General features: G+C 45.5%; 1 protein-coding gene across 1 annotated transcript in view; it reads right to left on the bottom strand.

Annotated features, from left to right (window-relative positions):
* The window catches only part of sntb1 (syntrophin, basic 1), a 198,613-nt gene that overhangs the window by 59,647 nt on the left and 120,196 nt on the right, over window positions 1-18,770 (bottom strand). Inside the window, exons 3-4 of the mRNA XM_070888787.1 lie at window positions 14,539-14,764; window positions 2,420-2,627 (exon numbers count right to left, since the gene is read on the bottom strand). Coding sequence (XP_070744888.1) covers window positions 2,420-2,627; window positions 14,539-14,764 — 434 coding nt within the window. The remainder of the gene's footprint in view (window positions 1-2,419; window positions 2,628-14,538; window positions 14,765-18,770) is intronic.

Genomic DNA, 18,770 nt, shown 5'->3' with positions numbered 1-18,770 from the left:
ACAAGGCTGTTGTACTGCCTGAACCGCTATCGCCAGAATCAATTCACTTGTCCCAAGAGGACGGAGATGAGTTAATTGTGCAGTCATGAAAGAAAGCTTTTAAACATCAACCAGTAACACTGAGCCAAAGAACAATAACAACAATAATCATGTATTTATCAATCCAGTGAAGAAAACTGCTTTCTGTTCTGTATTTGAATAAGAAGCCATTCTGGCAGATTGTAGGTTTAAAAGTAAAAACAAGTGCCTCTGCTTTTGTAGCCTAGATTTCAATGGAATCTAATTAGCCCCCTTTGATAAATGGTAGCAGTCCCTCCAAAACAGCAGAAAGTTAATTCCTCTTTATCCCTTCCGGGAGGTCAATGCCCTGCAAGGTATTACTGCAAACTGCCTACGTGTGCTCTTTCCTGTCAATCCATTGTGGCTAATTGCTGCTACTTTTCTTTCGCTTTTGTTTTGAAGCAAGTTAGAATGTACAATAAATAATTCCGCAATGACCATCCATATCAAAGCAAAGTAGGGGCCATCAATATAAGATAGTCACTAACAAATCCAATAGGGAATTCAGGAGAAACCTCTTTACCCAGAGAGTGGTTAGAATGTGCTACTACAGGGAATAATTGAGGCAAATAGCATAAAAATATTTAAGGGGAACATAGATAAACATATGAGTGAGAAAGAAATAGAAGGATATGTTGATAAGGTGAGATGAAGAGGGGTAGGAGGGGGCTCCTGTGGAATATAAACACCGTCATGGACCTATTGGGCCGAATATGCTGTACATTCTATGTAACGTTTCAAAAGAGCAGGAACTTGATACCAATAAAAATAGCAGATTTTATGTTCAGGCCAAAGTCTATTTCCTATGGAGTGTAAGTGATCCTGAGTGATTTTCACTATTGTGTAAACAGGGCAATACACTGGTCCTGTCTAAGAGACAGGATTAATAAACAATCTCTTAGTAAAGGATTCCCTTGGAAAACTGCAAATGTAATGCCCCTATTTTGAGCAGACAAAAAGCAGGAAACTATAGACCAGTTAGCCTCACATCTATGGTTGAATGTTGGAGTCCATTATTAAAGAAGCAGTAGCAGGACATTGGAAAAGCATAATTCAATCAGGCAGAGTCAGCATGGATTTATGAAGGAGAAGTCATGTTTACAAATTTGCTGGAATTCTTTGAGGATGTAACGAACAGGGTTTATTTATAAAGGGGAACTAGTGGATGTGGTGTATGGGGACTTCCAGAAGGCATTTGACAAGGTGCCACATAAAAGGTTACTGCACAAGATAAAAGTTTGCGGGTTACATAAGAACATAATAGAAGCAGAAGTAGGCCATACGGCCCCTCGAGCCTGCTCTGCCATTTAATACGATCATGGCTGATCTGATCATGGACTCGGGTCCACTTCCCTGCCTGCTCCCCATAACCCCTTATTCCCTTATTGGTTAAGAAACTGTCTATCTCTGTCTTAAATTTATTCAATGACCCAGGAGGAGAGGCGGAGAGGTTTAGGGAGGGAATTCCAGAGCTTGGGCTCTAGGTAGCTGAAGGTACGGCTGCCAATGGTGAGACAAAGTAAATCAGATGACCTTCATGCACGCAGGATGACCCAAAGCACTTTACAGCCAGTGAAGTACTTTTTAAGCGAAATCACTGTTATAATGTAGGAAACGTGACAGCTAATTTGTACACAGCAAGCTTCCACAAACAATAATGTGATCATGACCGGACAATCTTTTTTGTGATATTGGTTGAGGGAGAAATATTGGGCAGGACGCTGGGAAGAACTCTCCTGCTGTTCTTCGAAATAGTGCCATGGGATCTTTTACATCCACCTGAGAGGGAAGACGAAGCCTCGATTTAACGTCTCATCCCAAAGATGGCACCTCAGACAGACCAGCACTCCCTCCGTACTGCATTGAAAGCCTCAGCTGAGATTTTTATGCGTAAGTCTCTGGAGTAGGACTCAAACCCACGAGGTGAGAGCGCTACCTACCGGCTGAGACCTACCAATATGCTGTTACCGTGGACCAGTCAGCAATGTGCTACAGGCTCTATACATAAACCTCTATAATCGTACACTCTCTTCAATCATACTTTGTTACTCACAAAAACGTTAATAGTATGGATAGATTTGCAGGAAGAATTAGTCAAAATATGTGTTTTAGCAAATCAGGACGAGCTTCATAAACTGGTAAACTCTTCGTACAGCTGCTAAAATCATCTAGCAGTTACTAGAAGGAATCGTAATCAGGAAGTGGCTGATTGCTGCACATACTGCACCATCCTTTCCGGTAACCCCTCGTAACCTCTAACATTGTCACAGAACGTTGTAATTGTTGGAACAGAACTCACACTTCTCCAAAATCTGCAGCAAAACATAAAAAGATAAAGAACAACTTTCTGCTGTCTTACCTTTCCTGCGAGCCAGCCTATGTGTCGGACCTCTCGACACCCAGCTATCCCCGTTCTTCCTAGTTGATCTTTGACCTCTACTATAACCTTGGCCGTCAGGGTATTGGCATTAGCCTGAATGGTACTGAACCAGGCTTGGGCCGTGGTAGGATCTTTGCACCTTAGGACAACTGTGTATTTGCAGTCAGGGGAATGTAGCTCAAATTGCCTAAGGGAAACAAAATAATGAAGCTCAATTATCATTTATGATTTATCATTTCCAAATATTTGCTTTTGTCATTTATGAACAATAATGGGCCTGACCAATAATCCTCTCATTGCTCTCGGGTATAACAGATCCTAGTGTAGCACATAGAGGGATATTGGGCATGTCTGTAATGGTGACCCCTCAACGTCCACCTACGTTCTATGGCCTTGTGATCCTTTACATTTAATCACAAGACGAAAATCTGCCCTAATCAAGGATGGCGTTTGCCTTTTTAAAAATTAATTCACGGGATGTGGCCCTCGCTGGCAAGGCCGGCATTTATCGCCCATCCCCAATTTCCCTTAAAGATGGTGGCCAACCACCACCTTAACTGCTACAGTGTGTGTGGTGAAGGTCCTCCCACAGTGCTGTTAGGGAGGGAATTCCATGATTTTGACCCAGCGACGTTGAAGGAACGACGATATGTCACAGGATGGTGTGTGACTTGGAGGGGAATGTGGAGGTGGTGGTGTTCCCATGCGCCGGCTGCCCTTGTCCTTCCAGGTGGTAGAGGTCGCGGGTTTGGGTGCTGATTGTGGGGACCCCGTGCAAAAGTTAAGTTTGGGGGCCACTACATATGAGTTGCAGAAGCAATAGGGCTTGCCCTTTCACGACTGTTGATGGGAAAGCCCCTGTGATGCTGTGTGAGGGAGGGAGGGTGAAGGGCATGACTAGGATTGGGGGCTTCCCCCTTGGGCTGCACCGTTTGCAGGTTCTGGGGTCAACCTTCATTTGTGAGTCGGCTGTGTGGTCCTGCGAATGAGAGTTCGGGGCGGTGGGGTCGTGGCCCAGGAGCAGTGGGGTCGTGGGACTGTCGACACGAGGGACTGCCTAATACTATACCTGTGAATGAGACATTTTATCGAAGGCTCCATCAGCCCGCTCGGGTGGATACAAAAGATCCCACGGCACTGTTTTGTAGAAGAGCAAAGGGGGTTCTCCCTGGTGTCCTGGTCATATTTATCCCTCAAACAAAATTTAAAAACAGATGATCTGGTCATTGTCACATTGCTGTTTGTGGGAGCTTGCTGAGCGCAAATTGGCTGCTGCGTTTCCTACATTTCAACAGTGACTACACTTCAAAATTGGCTGACGTACTTTGGGACATCCGAAGGCCATGAAAGGTGCTATAGAAATGCAAGTTCTTTCTCTGTACTGCACTGGGAGAATCAGCTTAAATTTTGTGCTCGAGTCTCTGGGGTGGGATTATGAACCCACAACCCCTTTGTAACTCAGAGGCAAGAATGCTACCCACTGAGCCACGGCTAACATCTATCGCAGCAGAACAGAATAGACAGTACCTCGCATTAAAAAACTACTACCGCACAATAAATAGCCACTAAGAGATTGCATCTCACATTACAGGGTCACTAACAAAGCTTGTCTAAAATGAAATTAAATGGCAGTTGAAAGTCAAACTGAAACAACAGGGACTGAAGATGACAACTATAAATATGGAACAATATTATGGCATGATTCATAGGAGGATACAAATAGGGAAGTACTGTTTGGTTCCAAGAGTCTTGTGTGTGGTATTAGTGGTATTTCTAGAGACACATAGCTTAGAATACAGATGTCATGTGCTAAACTGAAATATCAAACCACTGTACCATACACACATTGTTCACTCGCAGATTACAGCATCCGGAGTATGACTGTGGCAAATCAACTATTTCAAGTGAGCAGGACATGTATGTAGAAATATACTCAAGCTATACTGTAAGGTGTGAATCACAAGTTATACAAAGCTAGGGTAAGTACTACTGTACTTTCTATTCAAAAAGTGAAATCTATTGAAGACTTTGGCCAGCCTAACGCACATATTTTGGGCGAAATTTTGTCTTTTTTGTCGTTAAAAGATACTTACCAAATTTGTCCAAAGGTTAAGAATGGCAGTTTTGAAATATCGTCGAAAAGCTGATCGGCAAACGTAGAATTTAAAAAAAAATAACCGCCTCAATTTGGCCATTGGGCGAACCCGTACTTGGTGAAAAAACAACGCATGAGAAAAGCATGTGTTGCAGCCCCACAAACGTCAGTAGGTGTGAAGACCTACAAAAAAGGTAAGTTGAAGTTCTCATTTTTAATTCTTTTTCAGCGATTCATTACTTAAGTTTATTGTGAATGTTTTCTGATTTTTTTATTTTTGCAACTTTTTTGTGTTTTCTCCCCTCCCTGGGACTGTATTTTTGGCGTTAATTGGCTTCGGGCTAAAGTTGGCGAGGACTGCGGTTTCCACCACGAATCCTCCAGCAACGCTGATTTTTATCGACAGGCGTATTTTTGGGCCACATTTACCCCCTTAAAAGATGGTGCAATTTTTATTCTTTCCCCAAAATGACGTTAAAATCCAAATATCGACAGCTGGCTAATTTCTAGCCCATGCATATCTTGACAATACCAGCCTATTCCGTAAGCCTGATTGCTTGGGTTGCCAACTCTGATCGGGTGTATTCCTGGAGGTTTGAGCTCAAACATGACTTCAAACCTGGACCCTCCCGCCATTGGTCCATCCTCCAGGCACACTGTCTTCCCACGGCAAATTGGAAAGGCAACAAACGCTTTGTTACCCAATTAGATCAATCTTGACTGTCAGTCTCCTTTCCCCATCCAATATTTTTATAACTAATAAATAAGTGTTCAAAGACAATGAAAAATAAAACACAATTTTGTTCAGGTTTTATGATTTTTCTTCTGTGTTGTTCCCAGCTGTGTCCAGGAGATTAATATTCAATTCCTGGAGACTCCAGCGCAATCCTGGAGGGTTGGCAAATCTACTGATAGCGGCTAATGGTATCAGAATAAATTTGTGTGAAATATATTTTACATTGCTGTGCCCTCTTAAGGTGCAGGCACCAGCTGAATCCATGGAGGAAGCTTGGGTGCTGTGCTGTTGGGTGCAAAGGATTAGGACCCAATGTTCCTCTGCATTGCATCCAGTTTTGGGCCACGATTTGGAAGCAAAGAGGAAGTTCAGCCATCAAAAGTTTCAAGATCTGAAACCCACAGGAAATATCAGCCTAGCCCAAGGGTGGAACCATTGAGTAAACTTGAAATGTTGCACTGCCCATTGCCAGCACTAGAGGGAACTACTTACATAGCTCATGAAAGAAAGACTTGCATTTATATCGCATCTTTCACAACCTCAACATGTTCCAAAGTGCTTCATAGCCAATGAAGTACTTTTTGAAATGTAGTCACTGTTGTAATGCAGGAAACACTGCAGCCAATTTGCACACAGCAAGCTCCCTCAAATAGCAATGTGATGATAATCAGATAATCTGTTTCAGTAATAAATATTGGCCAGGGCACCAGGGATAACTCCCCTGCTCTTCTGTTGAAATATTTCAAGCAGATCTTTAACATCCACCTGAGAGAGCTGACAGTTTAATGTCTCATCTAAAAGACAGCAAGTCTGGAAGTGCAGCATTCCCTCAGTACTGGAGTGTCAGCCTAGATTTTTGTGCTCAAGTCTCTTGAGTGGGACTTGAGCCCACAACCTTCTGACTCAGAAGCGAGAGTGCTACCCACTGAGCCACAGTTGACTTCATGGGAAGGGATGGGCCTAGCGGCTGGGACCCAGTAATGAAGCATTATAGCATTGCCAAAAGAGCACAAGAGTAGGGGGTTAGTTTTGCCAGGCTCTGCTCCTCTAGGCCCCATGAGGATTGCTAATCTTCCAGAATTGGTCTGGAGTCTCCAGGAATCTAAGATTAATCTCCAGGATGTTGCTGCGAGCAGCACTCGGGAGAAAAATCATAGAGGCAATAAAACAAATCTTTCAACACACTTGTTTATTATTTATAAAAATGTTCGAGTTGGGGGGGAAAAAAAAAGGATCATCCAATCAGGTGAATCAAGAAGTATGTGTTAGCCTTTCCAATTGGCCGTGGGATGGAGTGGGGGATGTCATGTATTCAACCAGCTTTGTGACCCATGTATAACCTGACCTAAGTTATACACTGTGAGAACAATGACCACTAGGTGGTGAACTTGTGGGAGACACTCCTAACCTGGACCTTCAGATATAAAAGGGCAAGCTCCACCCACTTCCATCACTTGAGTGCTATGGAATAAAGGATAGGTCACAGACTGACCTCTCAAGCATGGGCCTCGTGTGCATTTATACTGTATAGTAAGGACGTATCAATGGCGACGAGAAACTGGGATTTAAACCACGCGAGCATGGCCACGAGCAGGACAGACGCGAGGTACTGTGTTAAGGAATGGTTGGGACAGAGATTCAACATTGTTAAAGCAGCACACAGTTCTCCAGGCAGACAAGGGCAGTCGGGCATGCCCCAACATGTAGTCGAACCCAGAGGGGGAGTTCGACAGAGACAATGGCAAGCTGAACGGCGATTCACGCCATTGCAAGGGACAATGCGGCCAGTAATGGGGCCATCAACACTTGTTAATGGCGCACTCAAGGACAATAACAGGGGCAGTCAGGGACGATCGACTGGCAAGGGACCTTTTGTTTCAACCAGCAGCTCATGTTGGAGGCGTGGAGGCACACACTCAGCCGGAGTTTGCAGAGATGAGCAAAATACCTGCAGAAATTGCAGAAATGAACGCTGGGGGAAATCGCTGGAAGCTGAAGTTCAGCGAGTTCATGTGGAGCACGTATACAGTTCATACACAAGGACGCCACCGATAATGATGTAAGTGCTCCTCAATGGCATCCCAGTATCAATGGAGCTAGACACTGGGGCCAGCCAGTCCCTGATGGGTATCAAACAGTTCGAAAAGTTGTGGGCGTCCAAGGCCAGGAGGCCAAAATTATCGCCGATTGACGCACAGCTACGGACTTACACAAAGGAGATCATTCTGGTGCTAGGCAGCGCCACGGTAGTCGTGACCCACGAAGATTCGGAGAACAGGTTGCCCCTCTGGGTTGTCCCGGGGGACGGTTCCGCACTACTGGGGAGGAGTTGGCTTGCTGTCATCAACTGGAAATGGGGCGATGTCAATGCAATTTCCTCTCTGGAACGAGTATCATGCTCACAGATCCTGGACAAATTTGACTCATTATTTCAACCCAGCATTGGCACTTTCATGGGGGCCAAGGTAGTGATTCCCATAAACCCGGACGCCAGGCCAGTACACCACAAGGCCAGAGCGGTGCCGTACGTGATGCGGGAAAAGATAGAAGGCGAATTGGACCGCCTGCTGAGGGAAGGCATCATTTCGCCAGTCGAATTCAGTGACTGGGCGAGCCTGATTGTGCCGGTGCTCAAGGCGGATGGGTCGGTCAGGATATGTGGCGATTACAAGGCCACCATCAATCGGGTGTCGCTCCAAGACCAGTACCCGCTACCGAGAGCGGAGGACCTCTTTGCGAAGCTATCCGGTGGCAAACTTTTTTCAAAATTGGACCTGACCTCAGCTTACATGACCCAGGAGCTGGCGAGTGAGTCGAAGAAGCTGACCACCATCACGACACACAAGGGGTTGTTTGAGTACAATAAATGTCCGTTCAGGATTCGCTCGGCCGCCGCAATCTTCCAACGAAACATGGAAAGCCTCCTCAAGTCGATTCCAAGGATGGTGGTTTTTCAGGACGACATCCTCATCATGGGTTACGATACTGAGGAACACCTCCAGAACCTGGAGGAGGTGCTACGCAGACTGGACCGGGTAGGGCTGCGAATGAAAAAGGCGAAGTGCGTCTTCCTAGCTCCAGAGGTAAAATTCCTGGGGATGAGGGTAGCAGCAGACGGGATCAGCCCTACTGCGTCCAAGACGGAAGCGATCCAGAGAGCACCCAGACCCCGTAACACAACGGAGCTGCGTTCATTCCTGGGGCTCCTGAACTATTTTGGTAACTTTCTTCCCAAATTGAGTACGCTGCTAGAGCCGCTACATGTGCTCCTACGCAAAGGTCGCAAATGGGTCTGGGGGGACAGCCAGGAAAGGGCTTTTAATAGAGCACGCAATTTGTTATGTTCCAACAATCTGTTAACGCTATATGACCCATGTCAGAAACTTGTGTTAACATGCAATGCGTCGTCCTATGGTGTCGGGTGTGTGTTGCAGCATGTCAATGCCAAGGGTCAGTTACAGCCGGTAGGTTATGCCTCCAGAAGTCTGTCCCAGGCAGAAAGGGGCTACGGGATGGTAGAAAAGGAGGCGCTCGCATGTGTATATGCTGTAAAGAAAATGCACCAGTACCTGTTTGGCAGGAAATTTGAGCTGGAGACAGATCACAAACCCCTAACGTCCCTTTTGGCCGACAATAAGGCCATAAATGCAAACGCATCGGCCTGCATACAGAGGTGGGCACTCACGTTAGCCGCCTATGACTACACAATTCGGCACAGACCGGGCACCGAAAACTGCGCCAATGCACTCAGCAGGCTCCCACTAGCCACCACTGAGGGGGCTACCGAGCATGGTGCTGAGATGGTCATGGCTGTTGAAGCTTTCGGAAGCGAAGGCTCACCCGTGACAGCCCGTCAGATTAAAGTCTCAACAAATAGAGACCCGCTATTGTCTCTAGTCAAGAAATGTGTCCTGAATGGGGACTGGGCAGTTACGTACAGGGCATGCCCTGAGGAATTTAAACCATTTCACAGGCGCAGGGATGAACTCTCGATTCAGGCCGATTGCCTACTGTGGGGAAACCGCGTAGTCATGCCCCAGATGGGCAGAGAGGTGTTCATCAGAGAACTCCACAATGAGCACCCGGGTATTGTCACGATGAAGTCAATTGCCAGGTCACACGTTTGGTGGTCAGGGATAGTCGCAGATCTGGAACTTTGTGTTCGTAGGTGCAACAGTGTGCCCAGCTGGGTAATGCGCCCAGGGAAGCCCCCCTTAGCCCCTGGCCATGGCCCGGCAAGCCTTGGTCACGCATCCATGTGGACTACCCAGGTCATTTCATGGGAAAAATGTTTTTGGTTGTCGTAGACACCTACTCCAAATGGATCGAGTGTGACATTTTAAATTCAAGCACATCCTCTGCCACGGTAGAAAGTCTACGGGCAATGTTCGCCGCCCACGGACTACCGGACATCTTGGTCAGCGACAATGGCCCGTGCTTCACAAGCACTGAATTCCAGGACTTCATGGCAGGCAATGGAATTAACCATGTCAGAACGGCACCGTTCAAGCCGGCCTCAAACGGCCAGGCAGAACGAGCAATGCAGATAATCAAACAGGCGATGCTCAGAATCCAAGGGGGTTCCCTACAACGCCGCTTATCACGCCTCCTGTTGGCCTACAGATCCCGACCACGCTCGCTCACAGGGGTTCCACCCGCAGAGCTGCTAATGAAAAGGACGCTCAAAACCCGGTTATCCCTAATACACCCCACCATGAAAGAAATTGTCGAGAGCAGACGCCAGTCACAATATGACTACCATGACAAGAATGCGAGGGCGCGATGTATTGATGTAAATGACCCTGTTTTTGTCCTCAACTACGCTGCAGCGCCCAAATGGCTCGCAGGCACTGTGGTTGCCAAAGAGGGAAATAGGATTCTGGTAGTTAAACTTATCAATGGACAAATCTGCCACAAACATGTGGATCAAACAAAAAGGAGGTTCAGCAACCCCATAGAAGAAGCAGAGGAAGAACACGATATAGAGTTCACTCCTCCACAGGTGACCGAACACAGGAACCAAAGGGAGGAGAGCGCAGTCACTGTGGACAGTCCGGACAGGTCTGAGGCACTGCAAACAGCAGACACTCAGGCCAGCGCCCAACAACCGGAGCCCCAACTCAGGCGCTCTACAAGAGAGCGTAAACCACCAGAGAGACTCAACCTGTGATCCCAATAAGACTTTGGGGGGGGGGGGAGATGATGTCATGTATTCAACCAGCATTGTAACCCATGTATAATCTGACCTAAGTTGTACACTGTGAGAACAATGACCACTAGGTGGTGAACTTGTGGGAGACACTCCTGACCTGGACCTTCAGATATAAAAGGGGAAGCTCCACCCACTTCCATCACTTGAGTGCTATGGAATAAAGGACAGGTCACAGACTGACCTCTCAAGCATGGGCCTCGTGTGCATTTATACTGTGTAGTAAGGACGTATCAGGGGGCGCAGCGTGGATGTTGTCGGGCGACCAATGGCGAGAGTGGGGGAAGGGGCAGTTGGGGGGAGGAAGTCATGTGATGAAACCTCCAGAAATACATCCAACCAGAGTTGCAACTTTAGACCCTACAAGAATAATTTATAACTAACCTTATCAGATTGATCGTCATGGGAACTGGTTGGCGAGTGCACAGGCGCACACCAGTTCCATCCTAAAATGGCACTCAACCCAATGTTTGTCATAGGACCCTGATTTGTATATTAAAAGGGGCCTACTGCTTGAAACAGGCAGGTGCTTCAGCCGCCCAGTGCTAGGCCCCTGTGGAAGTGGGCAGTTTGATCCGGTACCAGGATTAACGGGGCCGCTAAGTTTGATGACCCCATTTTGAGGCCTTTACTGCCTTTGAACGCCAATTTTGGCAGCTTTGATGGATCCTTTAATTTACCTCCAGTTGTTCATAGAAAGAACTTGCATTTATACAGCGCCTTTCACGACTCAAGTTGTCCCAAAGTGCTTCACAGCCAATGAAGTTCTTTTGAAGTGGTCATTGTTGTAATATAGGAAACGCGACATCCAATTTGCACACAGTAAGCGCCCACAAACAGCAATGTAATAAACGACAAGATAATCTGTTAAGTGATGTTGGTTAGGGTATAAATATTGGCCCCAGAACACCGAGGAGAACTCTCTTGCTCTTCTTCGAAATAGTGCCATGTGCCTCGGTTTAACGAATCATCCGAAAGACAGCACCTCCAACAGTGCAGCCATCCTTCAGTACTGCACTGAAATGTCAGCCTAGATTTTTTGTGCTTAAGTCTCGAGTGGGAATTGAACCCTTCTGATTTGGAAGCAAGAGTGCTACCCACTAAGTCATCGCTGATACACTCATAACATACTGCTTGACCTGCATTTTCTTTTTTTATATCTGATTTCCAGCAAGCGTAATATTTTGCTTTTGCCCTAATAGCATACCAGTGCTTTCCAGTTCTTTGGCGATGGCTAGTAATATCATCTCATTTGGCATGGAAGGGCTGACTATGAAAGATGACTCAGAGAGAGAATGATGTATTCATCGAATGCGGGCTAAATTTATCAGTGTATCAGGAGGAGAGATTGGTTGTCCTAAGATCAATGCTCTCAGTTGATCCTTGGGTCTGCTTCAGTGCCTTCTGAGTTCTTCTCTCACCACCCACCGTGCCACTCCCCATATTATTGTAGACTGAATTTTCAGCGACCAGATAAATAGTCTTAAGATCTTTTCCGTGACTTGCTTTCCTGATCCTGTCCTCCATTCCTAAAAGTGCTGAAAAATCTCATTGTTCTCTTCAGCTTATTCCTTGTCAAGACTTACTATAATGTCTCCTGTCTGTGTGATTTGGTAATGTTGCTGTTGGTTGACTTAAGCATGTGTTATAAACTTGTGCCTGAAGTTGTTACTGTTGCAATATTTTATCCGGCTGTATACGGTGTGCCATTGACCTTTTAGCTTTCTCAGAAAATCGGGGGCTGCGTGGACCAATTCATCAGCTGGGAGTTAGTGGTTTGGGAGGAAGAACAGCGGGGTGGCCTGGTACTGGAAAAGGGCACGGTAAAGAGAGCACAGCTAGGTGAGAGGAGGGGCAGAGAGCAGGGGCAGAGAGCAGGTAGAACCCTATAGCAGCCAAAACAATGAGAGGAAGGGAGAAAAGGGGAAGAGAGAGAAACAACAACTTGAATTGATATCGCGCCTTTAAAGTAGTAAAACATCCCAAGGAGCTTCACAGGAGTATTGAGAAACAATTTGACACCGAACCGCATTTGAAAATAAGGATGAGAATTTTGAAATCGAGGCTGTGCTTAAATGGAAACCAATGTAGAAAGAATGAAAGAGGGGAGAGACAGAGATAGATGGGGTGGGGGGTGGGGGGTGGGGGGTGGGGGAGATGGAAACAGGCAGAGAGATGGGGGAAGGAAGAAAGAATTACTTTCTTGCAGCGCTTTTCACGACTTCAGGACATCCCAAAGCACTTTACCGCCAACGAAGTACTTTTGAAGTGTAGTGACTGTTGTAATGTAGGAAATGCAGCAGCCAATTTGTGGACAGCATGCTCCCACAAACAGCAATGTGATAAATGATCAAATCATCTGTTTTTTTTAGTGATGTTGGTTGAGGGATAAATGTTGGGCCAGGACACCGAGGAGCATTCCCTTGCTCTTCAAAATAGTGCCATGGGATCTTTAACATCCACTTGAGAGGGCAGATGAGGCCTCGGTTGAACATCACCACAATAACGGAGAGGTTGTAAGCTTCTAGTTCCACCTTCAGCCCTTATTCCACTGCTGCAGTGATAGATGGAACCCATTGCTCTAACTATCTAAAGCAGGTCCAAGTCAGCATGGATTTGTGAAAGGGAAATCATGCTTGACAAATCTTCTGGAATTTTTTGAGGATGTTTCCAGTAAAGTGGACAAGGGAGAACCAGTTGATGTGGTATATTTGGACTTTCAGAAGGCTTTCGACAAGGTCCCACACAAGAGATTAATGTGCAAAGTTAAAGCACATGGGATTGGGGGTAGTGTGCTGACGTGGATTGAGAACTGGTTGTCAGACAGGAAGCAAAGAGTAGGAGTAAACGGGTACTTTTCAGAATGGCAGGCAGTGACTAGTGGAGTGCCGCAAGGTTCTGTGCTGGGGCCCCAGCTGTTTACATTGTACATTAATGATTTAGACGAGGGGATTAAATGCAGTATCTCCAAATTTGCGGATGATACTAAGTTGGGTGGCAGTGTGAGCTGCGAGGAGGATGCTATTAGGCTGCAGAGTGACTTGGATAGGTTAGGTGAGTGGGCAAATGCATGGCAGATGAAGTATAATGTGGATAAATGTGAGGTTATCCACTTTGGTGGTAAAAACAGAGAGACAGACTATTATCTGAATGGTGACAGATTAGGAAAAGGGAAGGTGCAACGAGACCTGGGTGTCATGGTACATCAGTCATTGAAGGTTGGCATGCAGGTACAGCAGGCGGTTAAGAAAGCAAATGGCATGTTGGCCTTCATAGCGAGGGGATTTGAATACAGGGGCAGGGAGGTGTTGCTACAGTTGTACAGGGCCTTGGTGAGGCCACACCTGGAGTATTGTGTACAGTTTTGGTCTCCTAACTTGAGGAAGGACATTCTTGCTATTGAGGGAGTGCAGCGAAGGTTCACCAGACTGATTCCCGGGATGGCGGGACTGACCTATCAAGAAAGATTGGATCAATTGGGATTGTATTCACTGGAGTTCAGAAGAATGAGAGGGGACCTCATAGAAACGTTTAAAATTCTGACGGGTTTAGACAGGTTAGATGCAGAAAGAATGTTCCCAATGTTGGGGAAGTCCAGAACCAGGGGTCACAGTCTGAGGATAAGGGGTAAGCCATTTAGGACCGAGATGAGGAGAAACTTCTTCACCCAGAGAGTGGTGAACCTGTGGAATTCTCTACCACAGAAAGTAGTTGAGGCCAATTCACTAAATATATTCAAAAGGGAGTTAGATGAAGTCCTTACTACTCGGGGGATCAAGGGTTATGGCGAGAAAGCAGGAAGGGGGTACTGAAGTTTCATGTTCAGCCATGAACTCATTGAATGGCGGTGCAGGCTAGAAGGGCTGAATGGCCTGCTCCTGCACCTATTTTCTATGTTTCTATGTTTCTATGTTTCCTCACTTGCATTACTATTCCCCTCAACAGAAGTAAGTTTATTAATAGACTCTTCAAAGATATTTGTGCCTTGACTTGTCCTGTTTGTAATTTGTTTATTCATAAATATAAAAGGTTATTAAAAAAAATAGAAATGGGATTACCTGTTTTCTGGGTCTGGGGTGCTGAGGCTTCGTGTGACATAACACATCTTCAGTGGAATATTCTTCCTGTCTTTCGAGTCGCTGTGTAATGAGAACGGAGGGGCTGAGGGAGATTCCGTGGCCACAGAGCCTAGCCTGGGAGACTCTGGAGGGAGAGTTTCCCATCCAATTTCAGAAACTGGAGAGGTCTTCTTTATGTATGGCGTAACTTCTCTCATGTACTTCACTAGAAGGGGCAAAACCGATAACAACACTGTGAAAACAGGGTATTTGACGACATTTCAATTCCAATGTTTTTTTGCAACTTTACCAAATTTTAGTTTCAAAAAATACATTTTCAGAACAAAAAGTCACAACTACAAGGAAGTTAGTCACAAGGAGGTTGATCAGAGCAGATCTTCCCCTTCTGAATCCACGCTCAATCCCAGCTGCCATCTTTCACGACATAAATTTGTTTGGATCAGATGCAGTGTGCTCATTTCTAATCACCTTGGGTTTGGAATAAAGCAGAGACAGGGACTGAGAGCTACTTCCACTGCAATGACTGAGCATTTGGTTAACACAGAGGTATTGGGCAATCCTCAGTAATGTTGCTGTGTGGACACTTTGATAACTTCTATCAGCTATTTCTCCAATTTCATATAGAATGCAAATTAATAAATAGTCAGGTTTTCTTTTAACCATTTAAATGGTACCTTATCATATCAGGTCGCTGATGTGCACAATGAATGATTTTTTATTTATTTATTTTTTAAACAGTGCAGCGACTGGCGTTGTGCAGATAAATGGCCGGGAATTCCCCCAAAGCAGCTTTAACTCTGCCGCTGTGACTTTGTCGTAAGTGTGTCGTTAACCCTTGCTTATGTAGGTAAATGGGGTCGCAGTTCCGGCAAAGTTATGGTGTCAGACGCGGGGGGTGAGGGAACAATCCCAAGGAAATTCCTGGCCAAAGTCAACGGCAATCCCATAATCCAAGAAAAAGACATTAAAGACTGCACTACGAATGATGATCAGGAGTATCGCAACTTCTCTCTAAAATGTGGCAAGGTTGGCCCACGTTGCCATTTCACAGCCACTGTGTGCTGGCTCAGCAGTAACAGATCCTAGACCACTGTGATAAAACATTAAAGCAAATATTCATGGGAAACCATTCAACAACAGCAATGTGTATTTATTTAGCACCTTTACCGTAGTAAAACATCCCAAAGCACTTCAAGAACATTTAACAAAAAAAATTTGACACCGAGCCATGTAAGGAGATACTAGGACAGGTGACCAAAAGCTTGGTCTAAGACGAAGAATTTAGGGAGCATCTTGAAGGAAGACAGCTAGAGAAGCGGAGAGGTTTAGGGAGGGAATTTCAGAGCTTAGAGCCCAGGAGCGATGAAAATCGGGGATGTGCAAGAGGCCAGAATTGGAGGAGTGCAGAGATCTCTGAGGGTTGTTGTTTATGGATAAGGACAAGAATAGGCCTGGAATAAAAGTTTTGAATTGGGGAAAAAGCTAATTTTGCTAAGGAGTGATTTGGCCATAGTGGACTGGAAACAGCTTCTTGTGGGTAAATCAGTCGGAACAGTGGGAAACATTGAAGGAGGAGATCCAGAAGGCTCAGGCCGAACATGTGCCCTTAAAGAAAAAGGCTGGGAGAAATAATTTTAGAGCCCCCTGTATGTCAAGGGACTTACAGGGGAGGATTAAGAAAAAAAGAGACACTTAATGTCACATATCAACGGCTAAATACGATAGAATCTTTAGAGGAATATAGAAAGTTAAGAGGCAAAATTAAAAATGATATTAGGAATGCTTAGAGAGAGCACGAGAAATTCTTGGCTAGTAAAATTAAGGAAAACCCCAAGATGTTCTATAAATATATTAAGAGTAAGAGGGTAACTAAAGAAAAGAATAGGACCTGTTAGAGACCATGAGGGTAATCTTTGGCTGGAGGCAGAAGGTGTTGGTAGGGTTCTTAACGAATACTTTGCATCTGTTTTCTCAAAGGAAAGGGGCAATGCAGATACTGCTATCAAGGAGGAGTGTGATATTCTGGATGAAATAAATAGAGAGAGAAAGGAAGTATTTAAGGGGTTTAGCAGCTTTGAAAGTAGATAAGTCCCCAGGCCTGGATGAAATGCATCCCAGGCTGTTGAGTGAAGTAAAAGAGGAAATAACAGAGGCCTTGACCATCATTTTCCAGTCCTCTTTGGATCTGGGCATGTGCCGGAGGATTGGAGGACTGCTAATGTAGTGCCCTTGTTTAAGAGAGAAAGGGATAGACCGAGTAATTACAGACCTGTCAGCCTAACCTCAGTGGTGGGAAAATTATTGGAAAAAATCCTGAAAGACAGGATAAATCTGCATTTGGAAAGGCAAGGATTAATTAGGGACAGTCAGCACGGATTTGTTAAGGGAAGATTGTGTTTAACTAACCTGATTGAATTTTTGAGGAGGTAACCAAGAGACAATGTAGTATATATGGACTTTAGCAAGGCTTTTGATAAGGTCCCACATGGTAGACTGGTCATGAAGGTTAAAGCCCATGGGATACAGGGCAAAGTGGCAAGTTGGATCCAAAATTGGCTTGGAGGTGGGAAGCAAAGGGCAATGATTGATGGATGTTTTTGTGACTGGAAGGATGTTTCCAGTGGGGTTCTGCAGGGCTCAGTACTGGGACCCTTGCTTTTTGTGGTATAGATCAACGATTTAGATTTGAATATCGGGAGTATGATTAAGAAGTTTGCAGACGACACTAAAATTGGCTGTGTGGTTGATAATGAAGAGGAAAGTCATGGGCTGCAGGAGGCTATCAATCTACTGGTCAGGTGGGCAGAGTAGTGGCAAATGGAATTTAATTCAGAGAAGTGTGAGGTGATGCACTTTGGGAGGGCTAAGAAGGAAAGGGTATACACCTTAGGCGGTAGGCCACTTAATAGCGTAGATGAACAAAGGGACCTTGGAGTGCTTGTCCACCCATCCCTGAAAGTAGCAGGCCAGATGGATAAGAAGGCATACGGAATGCTTGCCTTCATTGGGTGAGGCATAGAATATAAGTGCAGGGCGGTTATGCTTAAATTGTATAATACTTTGGTTTGGGCACAGCTGGAGTACTGCGTGCAGTTCTGGTTGCCATATTATAGGAAGGACGTGATTGCACTAGAGAGGGTGCAGAGGAGATTTACTAGGATGCTGCTTGGAATGGAGAATCTTAGTTATGAGGCCAGATTGGATAGGCTGGGTTAGTTCTCATTGGAACAGAGGAGATTGAGAGACCTCATTGAGGTGTACAAAATATTGAGGGGCCTGGACATAGTGGATAGTAAGGGCCTATTTCCATTGGTGGAGAGGTTTATAACGAGGGGACATAGTTTTAAGGTGGTTGGTTGAAGGATTTGAGGGGGGGAGCTTCTTTACACAGAGGGTTGTGGGGATCTGGAACTCACTGCCTGGAAGAGTGGTGGATGCAGAAACCTTCACCACTTTTAAGAGATGGTTAGATGGGCACTTAAAGTGCAGTAACCTGCAGGGTTACGGACCTAGAGCTGGTAATTGGGATTAGACTGGATGACCTTTTGTTGGACGGCGCAGATATAATGGTAAGTACAGCAGGGAATAGAATATGGCCAGGGTGATCTCCTGGATGGGTCGGAGAGGAATTTTTCCAGGGTTTTTCTCCCTAAATTGACATGGGTTTTTATCTGGTTTTTGCCTGTCCCAGGAGCTCCGGTTGGGGTGTAGTGTTGAATATTTTAGTATAAGGGGTGTCGCAGTTGTGAGGCGGACTGGTTGGGCTGGGTGCTCTTTGCCTTTCCATCATTGTTTATAGGTTTATCTGTAACCTTTAGGGCTGCTGATCAAGGGCTGGGCGGCTCTTTGTCGGCCTGTACGGAAACAATGGGCCGAAATGGCCTCCTTCTGTGCTGTAAATTTCTATGTTGCAGAGTTGGAGGAGGTTCCAGAAGTTCGTACAATATTCCCTCCAATGTATGATTAAAAAGGAGATAGCAACAGTGTTTATTCAACATGAAGATGTCTTGTATTGGATTCCTGCGATTATATTTTCATTATAGGATATGATTGATGTCCTTCCAGTTCTTGCTCCATTCATCACCAGCTGATTGCCCGATTCCTCTCACTAGTGAACGGTATCTGTATTAGCTTTCACAATTATGGTTGAGCTTTTGAAGTCGAGTCATGTGCAGTCTGCCAGAGACAGGAAAGAGAGGGCGGGAAACCCA

Source organism: Pristiophorus japonicus, chromosome 1 (assembly GCF_044704955.1).
Source record: "Pristiophorus japonicus isolate sPriJap1 chromosome 1, sPriJap1.hap1, whole genome shotgun sequence".
Classification (NCBI taxonomy): Eukaryota; Metazoa; Chordata; class Chondrichthyes; family Pristiophoridae; genus Pristiophorus; species Pristiophorus japonicus.
This window is presented reverse-complemented; position numbering and strand designations above follow the sequence as displayed.